A 17,851-nucleotide genomic window follows, 5' to 3' on the forward strand; every position below is an offset into this window, starting at 1 on the left:
CACTGAGTAGGAGAGCATTAGAGGTGGGATCAGGTGCCATAAATATAGGTTTAACTGTAACTATAATCTATAACTGTATAATTATCCTTGTTCTTACTTACACTGAGCAGGAGAGCATTAGAAGTGGGGTCCATCTGATCTTCAATCAGAATAATTTCTGGTTTCTCCATGGTAACGATGATTGACATTTCACTAGTTGGAGGAGGTGGAGCTTTAGCTGGTGTCACAGCTGTCAATCAAATAAATACATGAAAGGGGCATGGACACAGATGAATTGTCAGTTTTGTTTACAATTTTAGATTTCTTTTTTATTTTCTTTTTTGTCATTAAATTCAATGACAATGGCATTCTTCATAACATACATCAAACAGCTGTGTTTGTAAACATGGACAAGAGATCTGCTATGTTAATGTTATTGGGTATGTTAGATTGGCTAACTCTGCACACATCACTGAACATGAGCCAACAGCACTGGTGTGTTGATTTGGCTTTCCCACATTTCTGTTCTGACTTTTCTTGATTATAGTTTTAATATCTTTGATTTAATACACCACAATTTTCCCCTTTTTTGAAATAATAAGTTAGAATAAAATTTAATCCAAAAAGATGTATGGAAATATGACAATCAAATACACCCAAAAAAACACACTTTTGATAATTTTCAGAAAAAGGAGGTTTTTAACACGCCTCTTATATCAGTTTAAAATGGTCTGGCAGAATGTAAGTCATGATATTATAGCAAAACTTTTTACTTTGAATATGTGTCCATTTCCCTTTAACAATCTTCATATGCATTTATGGTCTTGCCATTTATGGACTTGCCATTTAAATACCAAAGCAAGGATCATCAAGTGTGCAGGACAGATTTTATTGATTTGGCAAATAAAAATTTCTGCACAATTACATAATTCTGAACATGCATGGATCCTGAAGTATATCATTTTTTTTGTAATTAAAAGAAGTAATATAAATAAAGCTATGAAATAGACAGGCATTTAGGCAACAGAGATTTCATCTTGGCTTAGTTCATCCAGAAGAAAGTTTATATTGAAAAGGTAAGTAAAAGAGAACAGGCATTGATCATTTATCAATCATAAACATTGTAAGATATAAAAGTTATTGTTAAATCCTAATAATGTTGAGGTACCTTTTTCTTTCTTTCCTGTTAAAAAGTCATTAAATCTTTCGAAATACAAAGAGACATGTTTAAAGGGGATAACATCTGACAAAAAGTTCCAATAATTACCCTTTCTAGAAAATTAGACATAAAATACAAACCTTTGCTCTGTGTTTGCGTTGAAGTCTGTGTTGTTGGCTGAGACTCGGGTAACCCTCTGGTGAAAAAGTCCCCGAGGGGCAGCAGGAAATCCAGACAGGCCACCACCCTGATACTGGATATCTTCACTTGTACTAGAATAACAAAACAATAACAGCTAGACATCTTCACTTGTGTTAGAATAACAAAACAATGACAGCTAGACATCTCCACTTGTACTAGAATAACAAAACAATAACAGCTAAACATCTTCACTTGTACTACAATAACAAAACAATAACAGCTAGACATCTCCACTTGTACTAGCATATCAAAACAATAACAGCTAGACATCTTCACTTGTACTAGAATAACAAAACAATAACAACTAGACATCTCCACTTGTACTAGAATAACAAAACAATAACAGCTAGACATCCTGGCTGATAGCATATGTTCAATATTTAAATTTACACTATGATGCATTAAAAACCCTGCTTATTTTCCTTATTTCCACTTAGCATTGCATAACCAAATGAAACTAGAAATATGTCCATAGGACATGAATGCCCCGCCCAGGGTATATTAGTAATTCAACATTTTAACACAAATTGAGAAAAGTTAGGTCAAGGTTAAAGGGAAGGTCAAGGTCAAAAATTGTTGATGCAGTTGAAAAGGTTACATCAGTATGTATTAGCATATGAAGTTTGATAAAAATATTATGAATGGTTTCTTTAAAACTGAGCTAAACACTAATTTAAGAAAAGTTAGGTCAAGGTCAAAGGAAAGGTCAAGGTCAAAAAATATTGATGCGGTTGAATAGCTCTCATCAGTATGTATCAGCATATGAAGTTTGATAACACTATCTTGAATACTATCTTTAAATCTGAGCTAAAAACTTATTTAAGAAAAGTGAGGTCAAGGTCAAAGGAAAGGTCAAAGTAAATAATATTGATGCAGTTGAATAGCTCTCATCAGTATGTATCATCATATAAAGTTTGTTAAAAATATCTTGAATGGTTTCAATAAAATTGAACTAAACACTAATTTAACAATAGTGTGGCCAAGGTCAAAAGAAAGGTCAAGGTCAAAAAATGTTGATGCAGTTGCATAGCTCTCATCAATATCTATTAGCATATGAAGTTTGATAAAAATATCTTGGATAGTTTCTTTGAAAGGACAGACAGAAGGACAGAAGGACGGAAGACGGACATGACAAACACTATATGCCCCGGTCATATTCATGGCGGGGCATAAAAATAGAATGTGTACACATTGTCTGTGGACATATATCTCAACATAACTCATATTCTCTCTCTCTCCCCCTTAGATGTTGTGGTGTGTGCAAACCCCCCCCGGTGATTTGGTATTTCATGTGACAACCTCTCTACTCTTTCTGTGATATCAATGTCTCTCTCTCTCACACACAAATACTCACTGTCTTTATCCTGGTTGGGTTCCTGGGTGAGGTTTAAATCTATCATATTGTCCTGTTTCCCCTCCCCTGTAAATCTCTCTATCATCCTAAAACAGGAAAAATCAATCTTCTACAGATTGGAAAGAATATAGAAATGAAGTGGTGGATATTTGTATGGATATCAAATTTCTAGGTAAAAAGAAACAGATGAAGTTGAATATGTGAATGAACAGATACAGTGAATGATAAAACAAGAGGCCCATGGGCCACATCGCTCACCTGAGCACACTGGCTAGGAAAAAAAGCAAAAATCAGTACAGTATTGAAAAGTTTACAGGGAGGGGGGTGTTGAATTTTAAACTACCTGATGATGCTTTCATATCAATATAACAAATGGCTTTGTTGTTCTTGAGCAGCAGATTTTTTTCCCATATATTCATTTGTAAAAATTTGATCCCCCATTGTGGCCCCACCCTACCCCCGGGGGCCCTCATATGAACAAATTTCATTCTACACTACCCAAAGATGCCTCCATATCAATTTGACTATTCATGGCTTTTCTGTTCTTGAGAAAAAGACTTTTTCCTATATATTCCTCTGTAAACTTTGATCACCCATTGTGGCCCCAACCTATCCCCGGGGTAATGATTTGAACAAACTTGAATCTTCACTATCTGAGGATGCATCCATACATGGCTTTACTGTTTTTAAGGAGAAGATTTTAGAGATATTTTCCTATATATTTCTATGTAAAACTTTGATCCCTCATTGTGGCCCCACCCTACCCCCGGGGGTTATGATTTGAACAAATTTGAATCTTCACTACCTGAGGATGCTTCCATATAAATATGACCAATCATGGCTTTACTGTTTTTAAGAAGAAGATTTTTAGAGATATTTTCCTATATATTTCTATGTAAAACTTTGATCCCTCATTGTGGCCCCACCCTACCCCCGGGGGTTATGATTTGAACAAATTTGAATCTTCACTACCTGAGGATGCTTCCATATAAATATGACCAATCATGGCTTTGCTGTTCTTAAGAAGAAGATTTTTAAAGATATTTTCCTATATATTTCTATGTAAAACTTTGATCCCCCATTGTGGCCCCACCCTACCCCCAGGGGTCATGATTTGAACAAACTTGAATCTACACTACCTGAGGATGCTTCCATAAAAATATGACCAATCATGGCTTTGCTGTTCTTAAGAAGAAGATTTTTAAAGATATTTACCTATATTTATCTATGTAAAACTTTGATCCCCCATTGTGGCCCCACCCTACCCCCGGTGGTCATGATTTGAGCAAACTTGAATCTTCACTACCTGAGGATGCTTCCATAAAAATATGACCAATCATGGCTTTGCTGTTCTTCTTCAGAAGATTTTTAAAGATATTTTCCTTTGTATTTCTATGTAAAACTTGGATCCCCCATTGTGGCCCCACCCTACCCCGGGGGTCATGATTTGAACAAACTTGAATCTACACTACCTGAGGATGCTTCCATATAAATATGACTAATCATGGCTTTACTGTTTTTAAGAAGAAGATTTTTAAAGATATTTTCTTATATATTTCTATGTAAAACTTGGATCCCCCATTGTGGCCCCACCCTACCCCCGGGGGTCATGATTTGAACAAACTTGAATCTACACTACCTGAGGATGCTTCCATAAAAATATGACCAATCATGGCTTTGCTGTTCTTCTTCAGAAGATTTTTAAAGATATTTTCCTTTGTATTTCTATGTAAAACTTGGATCCCCCATTGTGGCCCCACCCTACCCCCGGGGGTCATGATTTGAACAAAGTTGAATCTACACTACCTGAGGATGTTTCCACATAAGTTTCATCTTTCCTGGCCCAGTGGTTCTTAAGAAGAAGATTTTTAAATGATGCTATTATTTTTTCACTAATTCCTAATTATCTCCCCTTGAAAGAGGGCGTGGCCCTTCATTTGAACAAACTTGAATCCCCTTTACCCAAGGATGCTTTGTGGCAAGTTTAGTTGAATTTGGCCCAGTGGTTCTTGAGAAGAAGATGAAAATGTGAAAAGTTTACAACAACAACAACGACAACGACAACAACGACGACAGACAACGGACAAATTTTGATCAGAAAAGCTCACTTGAGCCTTTGGCTCAGGTGAGCTAAAAATTGGATGCAGGAAAGATTTGGATTGGCTGAAAACACAGGATGGAATGCTGGATTCATCAGAGGATAGGACTGTCCAATGGATAGTAGCACTGAATGAAATTAAATATACAGATACTTAGAAGAAAGGCTTATGGAACAAGAGGTCCATGGGCCACAACACTCACCTGTGTCACTTTGGGTCTGCTGTCCTGCATCAGTTTTTTATCTCACCAAATTACATGTATTCCTATGTAAAATTTTGATTGTCTTTTATGGCCCCACTATAGAGGGGCCATGGTTTGAACAAAAATAAATCTACACTACCAGAGGATGCTTCCACTTTAATATGATTCATAGCTCTGCTGTTCTGGAGTAGAGGAGTTTTAAAGATTCTCTCCTATGTAATCCCTATTAAGGCCTCACTCTACCCCCTTGGGACAATGATATGAACAATCAACAATCTGCACTACCTCAGGAAGCTTCCACATAAGTTTAATCTTTTCTGGTCTAGCAGTTTTTAAGAAGATTTTTCCTTTATATTTCAATGTAAAACTTTCATTCCCTATTGTGGCCCCACCCTACCACCGGGACCATGATTTCAACAGTTTACAATCTACACTACCTCAGGAAGCTTTCACCTAAATTTAATCTTTTCTGGTCCAGTGGTTTTTGAGACTTTTCCTATATATTTCAATGAAAAGATTTGATCCCTTATTGTGGCCCCATCCTACCCCCAGGTACATGATTTGAACAAATTACAGTCTACACTACCTCTGGAAGCTTCAATATCAGATTCAGCTTTTCTGTGCTAGTGGTTCTTGAGAAGATTTTAAAAGATTTTTCCTACATATTTCAATGTAAAACTTTGATTTCCTATTGTGGCCCCATCCTACCCCTGAGGGCTATGATATGAATAATTTAGAATCTACACTACCTCAGGAAGCTTCCACATAAGTTTCAGCTTTTCTGGCCCAGTGCTTCTTGAGAAGAGGATTTTTAACACCACCTTTTTTTGCCTTTGCTTGAATATCTCCCTTTGGAAGAAGGCTTGGTCCTTCATTTTAATAATTTAGAATCCCCTTTACCCAAGGATGCTTTGTACCAACTTTGATTAAATTTAGCCCAGTAGTTCTTGAGAAGAAGATAAAAAACTGAAAAGTTTTTAGACGGACAGATGACGGACAACGGGTGATCAAAAAAGCTCACTGAGCTTTCAGCTCAGGTTAACTAACAAGAATGATAGAAAATGGATGGCTATATTAGAAAACTTAGAACAGTTTGAAGAATGACTAAATCCATGGATGGAAACTCTACAACATAGAAAAACAAGGCTGGTTAAATACTATGGATTGCTTTATGATGAAAAACTTTGAACAGCATGAATTGAATGGGAATTAATGAATTCATTTAGAAAAGTCACTGGATTCATTAAAGAGAAATGGCTACACAAATAATTGATCGATTGCCTCACAGAATCAAAAAACATGATTGTGAAATAAAGGTGCTTGGTAGCTGACAAAACACCAATGCTATCTACACGTACTACTTTATAATCATACTAACATTCCACTCTTTTTATGTCATACGTTTATTCTAATTCAACAACGAATACTGTTAATACAGTAAAACACCTTATAACAAACATGCTTATAATGAATTGATGCTTATAGCAAAGTGATTTTCATTCCCCTTGGGTTTTAAACATATTGTGAAGCTTATGGATATAACAAAATATGTTTATAACGAGGTAAAATTGCCAGTCCCTGGCACTTCGTTATAAACATGTTTTACTGTATATGTTTGTTGCCACCATAATTACCTATGGATAATTAGGGATATCTATATATTTTACCTTCAAATATGTTTTTATGTGGTTAAATTTTATATTTAAAACAAACCTGTATTAAATGTATTCATTTGAGAGAAGACAAAATATCAAGAAATATAAATCAAAAATGAGTAAAATGAAGCATGCAATAAAAAAAGTTTATTGAATGTTCAAAAAATTTAAAATTATGGATTCAATTCATGCAAACTGTTGAAATGTTATGATAAAAAACAAAAATCATTTTCAAATATTTTTTTCTGTACAACAAAATGCTCTGGAGAATTGTCTTTCACTCAGCCATGACAAGTTGCAATTTCATAGTACAGCAAATATGAAAACTTTCTGAAGAAGAGAATCTTGAATTCCTGAGAACTGCCAGTCTGACAGATATGATTGGCTGATGCTGCCAGTCAGACAGATATGATTGGCTGATTCTGACACTCAAACAGATATGATTGGCTGATGCTGCCAGTCAGACAGATATGATTGGCTGATTCTGACAGTCAGACAGATATGATTGGCTGATGCTGACAGTCTGACAGATATGATTGGCTGATGCTGACAGTAAGTGACAGTATTTCTCAGACTGATAGAATTTCCAAAATGGCAGACACTAGAAAGTTACATTTCAAAAGCTTTGGCAAACAAAATAATATTGGCTATTACTAAGTCATCTCAGGTCACTCATACTAGATAAATGGCTATATCCAGACAGTAACAACAGCTATATCTGTTAGTAAAAAAGAAACATGCAGTATTAAATTATTTACCTTATGGCACCTTGTGAACTGAGCAGTGAAACAGTAAATATTATCAGCAATACTTTTAAAGACATCACAACTTTATTTTACATCTCAGCATTATCCTACATAATGATTCCTTCACCATGATCACTGATACTGCTACTCAGGGTAAACATCCTTAATCTTTTTACTATTAAATTTTGTTTATTACAATTATCATCTAATAATTGAGAATGCAAGCTAAGCATGGCTTGAAGGACATCCCATTTCTCATCTATAATGTTTAAGTTACTATTTCTATTTTTTTTAATATGAGCTTAACTGGCATCATATCTTAACATAAGTAATGAAAAAGGTGAAGATAATGGACAGAGATTAATCTCATAATAATAACAAACAATACAAATCTGTGAAGAGGGCATAAAACACGGACCCCTGGAAATTCCAGAGGTGGAATCAAGAGCCTAGGAGGAGTAAGCATCCCCTGTTGACTGGTCACAACCACCGTGAGCCCTATGTAGTCAGTATAAAAACAAAGACCTAACAATTGATATGAAACAAGTCAGCAGAAATAAGATCCAATGATAGGTTATATTTGCTAAGAAAGTCATTAAAACCACCATGGAATTTATGAAATACTGACTTTTAATGAGGTTGTTGAAATCCCAGTAACATCAACTTATGTGCGAGTAGCTTGTCTCAGTTTAAAAATTGATCGTACTCAGAGCAAGCTCTTGAGTAGCAAATAAGTTGGGAGACATAAACATCGTATGCAGATGATAGCAGAATATTACTACATAAATAAGGAAAGTTGACAATGGAAAAGTTAACACATTTATTTTGTCCTGTTATCATATTTTGCCTATAGCACTGTATAACACTATTAACCAACTTTTTTCCACATGCCAGAATTACCATGAGTTTTGTAATATTCTATTTATCACTGTGAAGTATTTATTTGTGTATTTATGCAGAATGTTTCCTCCTTTGCAAGCTGAAGATGGATTTTAAGCGGGGACAACTTGAAGCTAAGCAGAGGAAAAGGACATTGGAATTACTCGATGGCCAACATTTGATATAAATCCTGTTATCAAATTTTGTTCATCATTATAACTCTATCATTGAGTTAGTTAATCAGTGTTTTATTGCAAAGAAATTTTAATTAAAAGCCATAAAACATTAATTAGTTATTTTATTGTATCTTTTTTGTTAAAAAAGTATTTAAAATTAATTACTATCTTTTTCACACGTAAAGCTTTTTAGTGAATGACTCTGAATATTTTTATTCCACATGAATGATTAGTTACAGGAAAATGAATTCGAATGTCATAGTTTTGGTTGTAATACAGCCCCCCCCCCCCCCCTTTCCTAAGACAATTAACTCTAATTCTTCTTTTCTTACCTGTTGACCCCTCCTTTTTCTAGCACTGTTAACCCTATTTTTTCTTTTCTTACCTGTTGACCCCTCCTCTTTCTTGTTTCTCCTTCCTTTTGTCATCCAGTACAGTGTCCTTGAGTATGACCTTGGTTGTCATGGAGCCATCACTCTTCATTTGACCTTCAACCCTTATAATCTCAAGCATAAACTGACCTAGGGCATTTTCAGCTGGCCTGGAATTCTCTCCATCTTTCGTCTGAATTCAAACAAAAATGACATTGTGTTAAATGCATAAAGTATGACATAATCTATTTTATATTAATTAGCATAAAAAATAAGACAATAAAATACACTATACTTAACATCATTATCCTATTACTTTATTCTATTTTTTTCTCTCATTATACAAAACTGGCCTTTTTTGTTATATGTGAGTCGCCACGACAAAACCAGGCTTGTTGAGTTTTACGTCATAATTGAGAAAATAGCGCTGAAAAACACACTTGTTGTTGCGCAACGTTTTATTTAAAACCCCGTTGTTTAGAAAAAAAATATTGAGTATTATTTTATCCAAATATTTGGGTTTTTTTTAGTTCCATTCAGTAACTGTAAATATTTTTTATGGACTTTTAATTAATACCTATTTGTCATTTGTCTGTGTATCTTGTCAGAGTTATCAGTCGTACAAATGTAGTAAAAGCGAAAGTACGTAGGCAACGTAAACAATCGTCGGAACAATCCGCAGACGACATTCAATAGATTCGTCGATGTTGAAGGAAATCTGTTTATATTTATTATGAGCCAGTCAAGCAGAGTTAGTGAGGTACCTGATGAAATTATTTTTCATCAAGATGAACTTTTTATCGATGAAATTACATCTTTGAACGATTTGTATTTTGATAGTCACTCGGGAATTTGTACCCTTGTTATCATCCGAAGATGAGGAACAGGAAAGTCGAGCCACAAACATTGATGGTAATTTTTCAGATTCAGATACTGAATTAGAGCACAGAACAATTGACATAGAAGCGAGTTGTGTTGCAGTATTCAAAACAAAAACGTGGGTGCAGTAAACTGTATGGTTCTCCGTGTAGTACAAAAATTGAATTCAGTCACATGCTCAAATACAGACAACAGTGTCAAGAAATGTCAAGTGAGGAATTAGATTTAACAGTTAAAGTTCAATTGGCAGCACACAGAAAATCATGCACATATTGGCCCCAGTCGATGAGTAAAAAGCAAAAAACAAAGGAACGAGAAAGAGTAGCACAGAAGTATTATTTTGCGGGAAAGCAGGTCTGTCGTGAAACTTTTCTGTTCTGTCATGGTATTGGGAAATTTAAGCTTAACAACATAGCTTCTTCTCTAAAGACTTGATAAAGATGGTCCCAAGCCAAGGATTCATGGAAACACTGGGAAAATGCCTAAACATGCACTCTGTGTAACCGACGTAAAACATGTTTGTCAGTTCTTAGAGGAATATACCCTGAAGAATGGACTCCCACTGCCAGGTAGACAGCCGAACTACTCGACTCAAAGCAGCAAAGTCCTTTTGTTGCTTCCTTCTGATAAGACAAAGTCTGATGTTTGGGAACTTTATAATCAAGCAGCAGAAAAGCAGAATTACAGGTACATATGTTAATGTCCTACATGATTCTGTTAAAATAACATGAATAACTCAATTTTGTAATGCAGTTCTAATTTCTAATTTTCTGATAATTCTTAATAATAAGACTTTAGACTGGATAAAGTACCTATCACTGATAATAAATATTAAGACATAGTAATCTTTAGGCATTGTTTAAAATGTGATAGTCTTCTCACCTTTCTTTTATAACTTTTCAAGGCAAGTGAGTTTATCAAGTTTTAAGAAAATCTGGTTGGAGCAAATGCCACATATTCTTATCATGAAACCAGCTACTGATTTGTGCCCTAAATGCCAGAGATATGTTCACAACATCAGCAATGTAGGGAACTTGTCAGAGGATGAAAAGAAGACTATGCTTGAAGAGTATACCTGTCACCTGGACAGAGCTAAGGAACAGAGAGAATACTACAGAGAAAGGTGTATACAGTCTAAAGATTTGTTTTACACACACAACTTGGACCAAGTAGAAAGAGGTGTGCTTAAATAAAATTATTTTATTTTCATTTTCTAAATGTTGTTTACTTCCCACAATATATGGATTAAATCAACAGGATATTATTGTTTCATGTATGCAATCTATTATCACACCCAGTCTGATTAATTTAAATTAACACATGGTAGAGTACATGAAACAAAATAATCTCAGTTTATACATGCATTATTATTTTGATTTTCCTTGAAGGGCAAGTATGCACACATGACATAACCCAGACATACAGCCTTGACTTTACTCAACAAGTCCACTATCCTCACCATGCACAGGAAGTAGGGCCACTATTTTTCAAGACCCCTAGAAAGTGCCAAGCCTTTGGTGTTTGTGCAGAAGGAGCAGGTAAACAATTATTAGACAACTAATATGTTGCATAAATTTTGTATCACTGAATGAGTCCAGGAAGACAAAAGATTAAATTATAATAAATGTTTGTGAAAAAATGAGAAATAACATACAAGCTGCAAATAAAACAATGATTTCAATTTTATATTTTAGGTGTGCAAAGATTTTATCTGGTTGATGAGGCTGAAGAAGTAGGAAAAGGAGCAAACACAGTTGTCAGCCTCCTACATCATTTTTTTGAGCACTGGGGATTTGGAGAGAAGGATGTTGTGCTGCAGATGGATAACTGTGCTGGTCAAACCAAAAATAATACAATGATAAGGTAAATATTTCAAACATTCCATATATTTAGTACATGCATTTCTATTTTAATTCACTGCTGTGATCAAACAATGAATAGATTGTTCTTGTTAGGTTATGCTCTTATATGACTTCAATAGAGGGAAATAGTCAAATTGTTGTTCCAAGTTTGAGGAGATAATCTATGAAACTTTTGCCAAAGGTCAAAGGCAACAATTTTCCAGACCTTTCCCACTATATAGGGACAACAGCATAATAGTCACTAGCAAGTGTTTTATTACCTAGCCTACTTCATAATTTCTCAAAGTGAAAATATAGGTCAAATAATCACTGGAGTTCTGTTTTTTGATTAACCTTTAACATCATTGCACAATGAACACTTTGTATGTAACATTTCATGTAAATTTCAAACAAAATTTAATTTGTTAAAAATGATTCAGAATTAAAATCACATTGTATGATGTTAGATCAGAAATATAAATGGATTTCAAGAGGTGCTTTTAATGGTTGAATAAGTACATTTTTAGATAAATAAATTCGCTAAATCAGACAGGATTAGGAAAGCTTATACTTGTTTAAAATATATTTATATTCATATGTCTTGTTATAGATATGGCATGTGGAGAGTATTGACAGGCCGTCATCGTAGTGTTGAATTTTCATAAATGGAAGCTGGACACACCAAGTTTAGTCCAGACTGGCATTTCGGTCTTTGGAAGATGAAGTGGAAACACTCAACTGCAGAAACTCTGGATGAAGTAGCATCATCAGTGAGGCAATCTTCAAGAAATGGTCACAACATACCCCAGCTGATCAATGATGTTGACAGGCCAGTCACATTCTACATGTATAACTGGTCATGTTTCTTTGATCCCTACTTCAAGAAACTACCGTCGATCTCAAAATTTCACCATTATAGAATTTCTGCTGATGTTCCAGGAGCTGTCTTTGTGAAGATGTATTGCAGCTCGGAAGAAAAACCTGTCAACATTTTGAAGAGAGGCCAGCAAGTATTTGACATTGACACTTTGCCATCAGTCATTGAACCAAAAGGCCTTGATGCTGCAAGGCAGTGGTATCTCTATTATGAGATTAGACCATTCTGCAGGGATACATCTAACGGTCTGGAGTCATGCCCTAAACCTCTGTGTCCAAAACCTCGCATCAAAATCGATCCAGAGAAAAGATAGAGTCCAAAGAAGTTAGCTATGCATGAAAGTTAAGATGTTGCAACAATGTAGACATGTATTGAGCGTTTATGCAAACTTTCATGAAAATGATATTTTATTCAAATGTAAACTTTGTTTGTATATTTACTTAGATATTTGTTTGTTTGTGTCTTTGGGGGGGGGGGGGGGTTGGCTTGTTTGAAAGAAAAAATGTAATCTTTTAAAATTTATGAACTCGGAATTTTTTTTTAATTGGAAAATAAGATGTATTTGATCTTAACCTTTTTGCACTAGATTCTTGACCTTTTTCACTAAAATTTGATTTGCATGTAGAATTTTGACCACATTCAATATAAATTCGAAATTCGAGAGGTAAATATTAGATATTTGTTTGATATTACTATTTATGTCTTCATTTTTTCATTTTCTTATAAAATTAGCCGAATTCCATTATGTCTAAATTTTGAAATTTTGTAAATGAAACATATAATTTTTGCATCATCATAACTTGTGAATTAAAAGGAGATTGACTCAAATATTTTGTATTTTTACTTATTCATACTATAGCTACCTGAAAATGCAAAAATCTCAATTTCATGAAAAAACTCAATAAACCTGGTTTTCTTGTGGCTTATCACATATTGTCTTTGTAGCCTCTCTGTCTCTTTCTAGATTATCTTATAAATATTCTGACTCACCAGATTACTCTCCCCTGTATAGAGAGTGGCTGACAGTGTTGTGATTTGGAATTCAAACTTGAGCTGTGTATGGAGTTTGAAGGAATCTGACTGCTCAGGGGGAGTAACTGTGATGGAAGGGGAACCTGCTGTAAGGGGAGAAAACTCTTATAAATAACTTCAATTTACTTCTATAGCTCTATTACTCCTGTACTCTAAGAGAAATCATATTCTTTAGAAAATTGTTTTTTTACATAATTATTCAATGTCACTCTGTTACTGATACATGTATTTGCAATTCAATAATCCAGATATTTTTAAACTTGTCAAATTAACCTTGTCATTGGTTTTGTGGGAAAAAAATCAAAATGAAAATCTTTAAAAATTTAAAGCTATAAACAAATCTCATTATCTCAAACTCAACAAGACAAAAATTAAACTTCAAGATATCCCAGGATTTAAGATAACAGAAGTAAAATCATTAACATTGATTGGGACTGCCAAATCACTTCAACATATCCTTGGTGTTCCTCATATCAGTGTTCAAGATAACAAAGTTTCACTGTATACAATTATGACACATACTTAAGATGATGACAACAATGGTATGAAACTTTTCAAACACCTCTTAATAAGCCAAATAATCAAGTCTTTAACGATCAAGTCTGTAACTTACCATTAAGTCTGCCACTTACCAGTCACAGTCTGTAACTTACCAGTCAGTCTGTCACTTACCAGTCAGTCTGTCACTTACCAGTCAGTCAGTCACTTACCAGTAAGTCTGTAACTTACCAGTCAGTCTGTAACTTACCAGTCAGTTTGTCAATTACCAGTAAGTCTGTAACTTACCAGTAAGTCTGTAACTTACCATTAAGTCTGTAACTTACCAGTCAGTTTGTCACTTACCAGTAAGTCTGTAACTTACAAGTCAGTCTGTCACTTACCAGTCAGTCTGTCACTTACCAGTCAGTCTGTAACCAGTCAGTCTGTAACTTACCAGTCAGTTTGTCACTTACCAGTGGGTCCCCTCAGACAAAGGGTTAATTAATCAGTAAGTCTTTAAATGATAAGTAAGTCTTTTAATTATCAGTTAGTCTTTTAATTATCAGTTAGTCTTTTAATTATCAGTTAGTCTGCAAATTACCATAAAGTCACTTATCAGAAAGTCTTAGTCTTTTAATTATCAGTTAGTCTTTTAATTATCAGTTAGTCTGCAAATTACCATAAAGTCACTTATCAGAAAGTCTTATACTTATAAGAATCTGTACTGACTTTAAGTCCATGACCTTTCAGTAAGTTTGTGACTTTTCAGTAATCTGTAACTATGTTACATGTACTTATCAGTTAATCTGTCACTTATCAGTAAGTCTGTAACTTATAAGTGATAAACTACATAATCTACTGTTCAAGTAAGTCAATCAAAAGTATTTCAGTGCCAAAATTCATTACTAATCAGACTGTCATTCTGTAACTCTTAAGTCAGAGAGTGTTTTTCTTACAAATCAGTCAGTTTGTAGGTTAACAGCAGAAGAATTCACTTCTCACATGCTTAATTCTAAGCTGTGAGAGAGTTAATCACTTTACAAACCAGTCTGTATCTTAGCAGTTTATCATTTCACAAATCAGTTTTAGCAGTGAGAGAGTTCTTCACTTCATAAGTCAGTGAGTTTGAATCTAGTTCATATGTGTCTTAGCAAGAGTTCATAAATTGACAAGTCAGTTTGAATCCAGTTTTGTCTTTGTCTTAATGGCTGTTCATCATCTGACGTCAGTCAGTGTGGATCTCAGCAGTGAAAGAGTTCATCACTTGATAAGTCAGTCAGTTTGAATCTAGTCCATCGGTGTCTTAGCAGCAGTCCATAGATTGACAAATTGTCTTGTCTTAATGGCTGTTCATCATCTGACAAGTCAGTCAGTGTGTGTCTTGGCTGTGAGAGGATTTATCATGTATAAATCCATCAGTCTGTACCTCAGTAGTGAGAGAGTTTCTCAGTTGACAAAACACTCATTAAAACACTCACCAGTGGTAGATTCCACCTGCTGTGTAGGCGTACTCTCTGTTTGAGTTAGCTCAGTGCCCTTGTCCTTTGGTTGCTTAGCAACACTCTCTGATTTCTGGCCCTCTGATAGGTTGTCATTAAGTAAGGTCATTATCACCTTGTAGTCACCTTGACTCATGGTAGCCTTTTAATTGAATAAATTAAAAAAAAACGAACATTTAATCTAACAAAATTATGCATCATTGTATAGCTCCTTTTCTGATTTTCGGGATCAAGAGATGTCATTTTACTCTTAACTTATATTCACGTGCTAGAACTGTTCTTAAATTTCGAGGCCTTCTTTAGCTCATGAATTTTTCTCACCACAAACTACCAGTAATGATTTGCTTGTGTATTTATGCTAAGTGTTTCCTCAGTTGCACAAATAAGTAGGGCAGATTGATTTCACACAGACAAATCACGAGTAAAAGATGTCACAAATAATGGTTGGTTTACAGCATTACTTCACTCACAGATATATTCTCTAGTTGCCCGCTGAGGTCCACAGCTGGGATTTCTTTGTACCAACCAAAAGCTAGATTCCGTGTGACAGACAGGGTCACATTGACGGGTTCTAAAATTAGACACTGGCCCACTATCTCTTTGTGGTTATTCAGCTCCGCTCTGTAAAATTTAGTGAGCAATTATGAAAATACTTTCAGATTTTTTTTTACTGTTTCATTACAAAAGGAGAATCCCATTAACTTGATTCCACATCCATAAACCTTTAATAGTGTATAATACAAGGGTCTTTGGATTTTCCTTCCTTATAACCAAGATTCTTTTTATCTGTATGAAGTTTCCTACAGAACTCAGGAAAAATCCTTATAACCAAGACTTCCTTATAAGAATGATCTTTATAATCAAGTTGTACTGTATAAAACCAACAGTTAGCCTTACTCTTTTTTACAACAATTTAGTAATCTTATCATTCAAAGAAAGACTTCAATTTTTGGCACCACTCAACTACACCCAATCTAGTCTATCAGTTATAATAAAGATAAAATATTGAAATAATTTGTGATTATTTTTTTGTGCTTTAATTTTTAATTGAATGGTAAACATCACAAAAATATGATAGCAAATAACTCAAATGGTATGAATAATTATTCAAATGGTATGAATAATTATTCAAATGGTGTGAATAATTATTCAAAATCCATATACCTGGCAACTTTTAGGGACTTAAGACAAATCTTCATGGAATCTAAAACAGCTGGAATATCTGCCTTTGTCTTCACAGGACTGAATGAATTCCCAATCTCCAAATGGCCAAAATCCACCATCAGCACATTTAACGAGTCTGATCTCTGGGGTACAATAATAACTGGTGCACTCATTCCGACTCGGATTGAAATCCGCGGTGACTTCTCCGCGAGGCGAGCTACCGCACCCCTGGCGCTCTCTGCTACTGCTTCCGACGCCTCCCGTACTCGGTCCCTCGCTGCCTCAATCTGACTTTCCAGTTCCTCGACTTGGAAACCATTCAGGTAATCCTGAATTTGAGATTCATAAGATTAAATATTCATCATATGAAATTTACATGCAAGTAAAGAATAGCCATAAAATCAAATTTAATTTTTACCATGTGTCTTCATATTTAACAGACAATAGAGAACACAGCTTGAAAAAGTACTAATTATAAAATCCCAAAGTTTGCATAATTTAACTTGATTACCTGAACAATAAACACACTTTTCTTTAAAGACAGGGCTCCTAGTCTTTTATTTTCATTTACAAAATTAATAAATTTTACAATAGCAGAAGATGCTAGTGATTTTGAGTCAAACCTCCGAATAGGAGATATGCAACCATGAAAAATAATTAATATAAAGTTTCTATTATTTACCAGAAGGTCATTGACAAATCTCATTAGGAACACAGCCCTGATACATCCCAGCTGTACGTCGACACTCGTATCAACACACGACATGTCAGAGTAGTTCTCTCCCTCTGTTGCGTCATTGTAAATCGTCAGAGCCAGCTTCAACACTGCGTCACCTTGTATCTCCATCACCTTCAATAGAAATTATTCTCTTGTACTCTACACCTGTAAGAGAACTTCTTACGGCGAAATATTTCTACTGATTGACACACTTATAGAGAAATGCCACCGAGTAAGATGCATCACTTCCTATAGGAAGACATTATTGTACATGTATCCTCTTATTTATTGTCTCTGCCTATCTAACCACTTTCTATGGTAAATGACTACAAATAAGAGAATAACATAAATATTTTCCGGCCAGAGAATTTTCCATGGAAAATATTTATGTTATTCTCTTATTTGTAGTGTATGACCTCTTGTGTTAGCACTTTCTATGGTAGAAATACTCAGTCTTATACTAATAAGAACTGGAAGTGAGCGAGAGGGGTCCACGTTTTTATGCATTACATTCAAAATTTTTAATATAATCTTGTTGTA

General features: G+C 34.7%; 1 protein-coding gene and 1 pseudogene across 1 annotated transcript in view; one reads left to right on the plus strand and one right to left on the minus strand.

Annotated features, from left to right (window-relative positions):
- The window catches only part of LOC133199121 (intermembrane lipid transfer protein VPS13A-like), a 131,655-nt gene that overhangs the window by 73,392 nt on the left and 40,412 nt on the right, over positions 1–17,851 (minus strand). The window contains exons 34-43 of the mRNA XM_061334995.1: positions 17,276–17,443; positions 16,594–16,922; positions 15,900–16,050; positions 15,409–15,571; positions 13,409–13,536; positions 8,836–9,014; positions 7,408–7,425; positions 2,694–2,779; positions 1,279–1,410; positions 102–229 (exon numbers count right to left, since the gene is read on the minus strand). Of these exons, the coding sequence (XP_061190979.1) occupies positions 102–229; positions 1,279–1,410; positions 2,694–2,779; positions 7,408–7,425; positions 8,836–9,014; positions 13,409–13,536; positions 15,409–15,571; positions 15,900–16,050; positions 16,594–16,922; positions 17,276–17,443 (1,482 nt within the window). The remainder of the gene's footprint in view (positions 1–101; positions 230–1,278; positions 1,411–2,693; positions 2,780–7,407; positions 7,426–8,835; positions 9,015–13,408; positions 13,537–15,408; positions 15,572–15,899; positions 16,051–16,593; positions 16,923–17,275; positions 17,444–17,851) is intronic.
- On the plus strand, positions 9,832–12,789 carry LOC133199114 (uncharacterized; annotated as a pseudogene).

This window comes from Saccostrea echinata, unplaced genomic scaffold, assembly GCF_033153115.1.
Source record: "Saccostrea echinata isolate AGI-Se365-2 ecotype Australia unplaced genomic scaffold, CSIRO_AGI_Sech_v1 ptg000033l, whole genome shotgun sequence".
NCBI classification, from domain to species: Eukaryota; Metazoa; Mollusca; class Bivalvia; order Ostreida; family Ostreidae; genus Saccostrea; species Saccostrea echinata.